General features: G+C 42.9%; 1 protein-coding gene across 1 annotated transcript; it reads right to left on the bottom strand.

Moving 5' to 3' along the window:
* LOC107627790 lies at positions 510 to 1,507 on the bottom strand. The gene is made up of 2 exons (XM_016330614.1): positions 1,406 to 1,507; positions 510 to 1,358 (listed from the first exon to the last, which is right to left on the bottom strand). The coding sequence occupies exons 1-2, from the start codon at positions 1,505 to 1,507 to the stop codon at positions 510 to 512; spliced, it is 951 nt and encodes a 316-aa protein (XP_016186100.1).

The raw sequence follows: 4,263 nt of genomic DNA, 5'->3' as shown, positions 1-4,263 counted from the left end.
TTCCCCTTGCTCTTCAATCCTTGGCTTTAAATAGCATCTTTGGCGCCAAAGTTGGTTGGGATTGGGCCCCATAACCCTTGAAAATTCGTTGGTCACGTTTTTCATTAAAAAATCATAAACCAGCACCGACGCGTACGCGCACAGCACGCGTACGCGTCCATGGGGTGATTCGCAGGTGCGCGCAAGCGCCAGGTGTGCGGGCGCGTCCATGGGCGAGTTCAACTTCTTTGACTTTTCATGATTTCTCCACTTTGTATGCTTTCCTCTTCACTCCTTTGATCCATTCCTAGCCTTTTCAATCTGAAATCACTAACAAGTATATCAAGGCATCTTATGGAATCAAAGGTGAATGAAAAATCATCAAATTAAGGGGCTAAAAGCATGTTTTCACATCTAGGTACAAATAAGGAGACAATCACAAAACCATGCTATTTCATTGAATACATGTGGGTAAAAGGTGATAAAATCCCCAAAAATCAATAGAAGATAAACCCTACAAATGGGGTTTGTCACTCAGCCATATTCCCAAAATGCTGCTTGTGCCATCTACATAGTGGTTCCGACAGTGCTTTCATTTTTTGTAAGAATTGTACGTCGCCTAGTTCCCTCCATTCTTCCTTGACCATTCTCAAGAACCCTTCATGCATGAACCACGAATTCAAGCTACGGAATGGTCTTGGACCCTCAATTCTTCTGCTGTCTTCCATAATCAAAGGGCAGTGATCCGCTAAGCCTCTCGGGCCACTCCTTAGACGCGTCTCTGGATACACATCAAGCCACCCCAAGGAGACTAGGCTCCTATCGATACGACTGCACGATTGTCCTCTAAACCATGTATACTTTCGGTCATTCAGTGCCAAATCAATCAACTCTATATCATTCATCCATGTCCTAAACTTTGCCACAGATGCTGATAATGTAGTCGCTCCTTTCCTTTCTTCTAAATGCAAAATTTCATTAAAATCCCCCAAAATACAGAGCGGCACCTGACACAATCCTGCAATATAACTCAATTCTTCCCACATGGAAATCTTCTCAGCTCTTTCATGCGGTCCATATACTAAGCAAATAGCACAATGAATGTTATCTTTTACCACAACTCCTTCTATACACATCCATCTGTCCCCTTTATAGCAGTTATACAGTTTAAAGGCCGCTTCATCCCATATTAGCAATAACCCTCCAGAAGCCCCAATAGAACTTACAGACTCCCAACATGTTCTGCCACTTCCCCAGATACGCACAACATCAAATTTAGTTATTAATTCTTTTTTTGTTTCTATCAGGCCCAACATATCCAACCTAAACTTATTTTTGAAAGACTTTAGCATACTAACTTTTGCAGCACCTCCCAACCCCTGTATATTCCAAGAACTAAAAATCATTTAACCAAAATATTAGACACCTGTTTACGGTTTTTTGGCCGGCTTCTTCGGACCTTTTCTTTTTGCTTAGCCTGCTGCCGTTTGATAGCAATAGCTTCATTTTGCTCTTGCAGAATAGCCATGATGTCCTCCTCATCACTGCACTGAGCTCCTGACTCTACAGCTAGTTTTTAAGCCTCTTTGTTCTCAGCCATCTTCTCCTCCCAACTCGGCCTCTGTTCCTTAGGATCTAGGTTCCTGCCATCATCCAAACTATCTCCCGTCTTTGAACCTGATTCTGCACTATTCTCCTTTTCTTCCTCTTCTCCGTTACCATTCTGAGCCAATCCATCCAACAAGATCTCCCCCTCTTCCGGTCCCAACCCAGGCTTGCCTCGAATCTGCCGGTCTGCTTCTGCTGTATTGCAGTTTCTGCTCCTGCCAACAACATTACCCTGGCCCGTATCTCCTTCCATTCGCGTTCTCCTTGACTCGTCCAAGCTACAGGAAATTTGGTGGGCATGCCTAGGTTTAGTGTTCAAGGCCGTCTCCTTCCTTAGTTCACTCTCGTCAATGGTTGCTTCCACAGCTGAGGTCAATCCTTCATCAAGCCCGCCCGCTGCTTCCTCCGGTGCGCCCTCCTCTGTCTCGCGGCGCGGTCCACATTCCTCATCTGCCCAGTTTCGCGCCTTGTCCCCTACCACATTCATGCGTCCATGCTTAAGACCCGGGCTTGCTTACCTTCTTCCCTGCCGGGTTGGCACGTCGGATACACCCCTAGCCTCCGACTCGGTGCGTCCTGAATCCTGCTCCCCCTCATGCCGCGTCCCGTTGTGTTCTTCCCAGCGCCTTGGAGCTGCCGTTCTCGAAGGAACCTGAAGCAAGGGCATGGGATCCTGCCGGGTCATAAATGGGACCGGGTCAGACCCAGCCCGGTTTGGTAGCCCAGCATTAAGCCTAGCCCAGCGTGCTGTATTCCTCCCCCAACAAACATGTTTCCTGATGGTCTTTTGGGCCTTGTAATTCCCAGACCATTAGCATCCTTTATTCCTTCATGTATTTGGCAAGTCAATCCTTCTTCATAATTATTAGAAATCGTTTTCTCTGATCAATATCCTTATTTATTTCATATGATCCATGGGAATCTGTCTTGTCCATTAATGCCACATAATTGTCATTTCTGTCAATCAAATTTGAATTTTTGTGATTCCATTCGTTCAAATCAAGTTTTAAAATTACCATTATGTCCTTATCTTGTTCCTCGTTTCTATGTTCTACCATCATCAGCACCGCCGCCTGATCCCAATCTACCATCCTCCGTTCAGCTCCATGATTCAATATGCAACCCGAACTTCCATGCTGCGTCACTTCTATATTTATCATGTGCCTGTCCCCTGTCTCTTCCTGACTCTTTTGAAAGCATTCCTCCCGATACACCTTTCCACCCACTTCTCTTACAAGAATGTCAAACCCGCTTGTCTCTATTGTAATGTGAATCCATTCGTTAATCAAATCAAAAACACAGTATCAATTAGAACTTTACTGACACTGAATGAGTTACACGATTCCGTTAGTTTATCGCACTCCACCACTTCACCTCATTGATCCCCTATTCTGCAAAAAGTATCATTTGACCATGCATGCAATGGAACTCCATAACACTCCAACCAAACTCTTCTCGACTCACTTTTCTCAGTCTCATCCCATCTCCATACCATATAAAACAACTTTAATAAATCGTTCATTCTAAAAGTGGAAGCTTCTTTAGCACTAAGTACCGTATCGAACGTAATCATTGCTTTATATGCCCCTAACTCTCTTACCTGTGTTACACATGGCCAGTCCCTCAAGATCTTTTCCTGCAGCGACTGAAAATCAATTACCGATTTCGTACCTCCGATAATGCTTCTCTGTAGCCAGACGACATTCTCGCTTGCTATCGGTACTTCTAGCTTCTTAGTCCATCCATTACTAATTGGATCTTTGACAGGTACATGTGACGCCTGCCTCTCCGCTTTCACTTCAGCTGCTCCCACACTCTTTATCTGTGGCTGGCTTCCTCCCACATCGTGTCTGGTGATCACCTTCACTCCTTTACCCTTCGGATTTTGCATCACAGCTCCTCTTCTATATTTGGCTTCACCGACGAACATTCTTTTACCTCTCAACACCAAACCGTTCATTTCTGTAGTAGCCTTCAAAGCCCCTCCCTTTGTAGTGTACCGTATAAAAGCAAACAGATATATCCGGCAATTTTTTTCTTTCGCGACAGATATATGTCGATGATCCTACCTGTCAATTTGAACGTATTAAAAAGTTCTCTTTTTGATATATCCTCTGGCAAATTATCGATGAAAATGGAGAAAGAATCAAGCTCCAATCGTTGATACTCTTCTTTGTTCCAAACCCTAGGATCTTTGCCATGTTGACCTTGTGTACTTGTTCCCCTCCCTGTGTTTCCCCACCTCACATGCTCTCGTTCCCCCTCTCGCTCTCATTCCCTCATTGTTCTTTTTTCATCTTGTTTATCAAGAAGCATTTATTTATAGTAAGTTAGTAACCATGTGGGTGTGACCTGGTGATTTATCGTCTAGTTTGTTAATTAAAAAAAAGTTAACTATTAATTTAGAAATTTGAATCCTCTAAATTTTGAATTTTCACTTTAGAGGAAAAAGTGTCATCTCTCACCTTTGAATAATTTCTCTATCATATTTTCTCTTGGTCCCACCTATGAAATAAATGGTGAGAGATTATACTTTACCCTCTAAAGTGAAATTCAAACTTTAGAGAATTCAAATCCTTAATTTGGTATCGAAAGTTTCAATCGCTAACAAAAAAATTTTAAAAAATATTTTTGACAAAAAATTTACGAATGATTTGAAAATACGACAAAAAAATT

This window comes from Arachis ipaensis, chromosome B02, assembly GCF_000816755.2.
Source record: "Arachis ipaensis cultivar K30076 chromosome B02, Araip1.1, whole genome shotgun sequence".
Lineage (NCBI taxonomy): Eukaryota > Viridiplantae > Streptophyta > Magnoliopsida > Fabales > Fabaceae > Arachis > Arachis ipaensis.
This window is presented reverse-complemented; position numbering and strand designations above follow the sequence as displayed.

Coding starts and splice junctions, on each gene's coding strand:
- LOC107627790 (XM_016330614.1), bottom strand. CDS start 1,507: ATGGCTATTCTGCAAGAGCAAAATGAAGCTATTGCTATCAAACGGCAG. Junction 1,359..1,405: donor GGCCAAAAAACCGTAAACAG/GTGTCTAATATT, acceptor TGGAATATACAG/GGGTTGGGAGGTGCTGCAAA.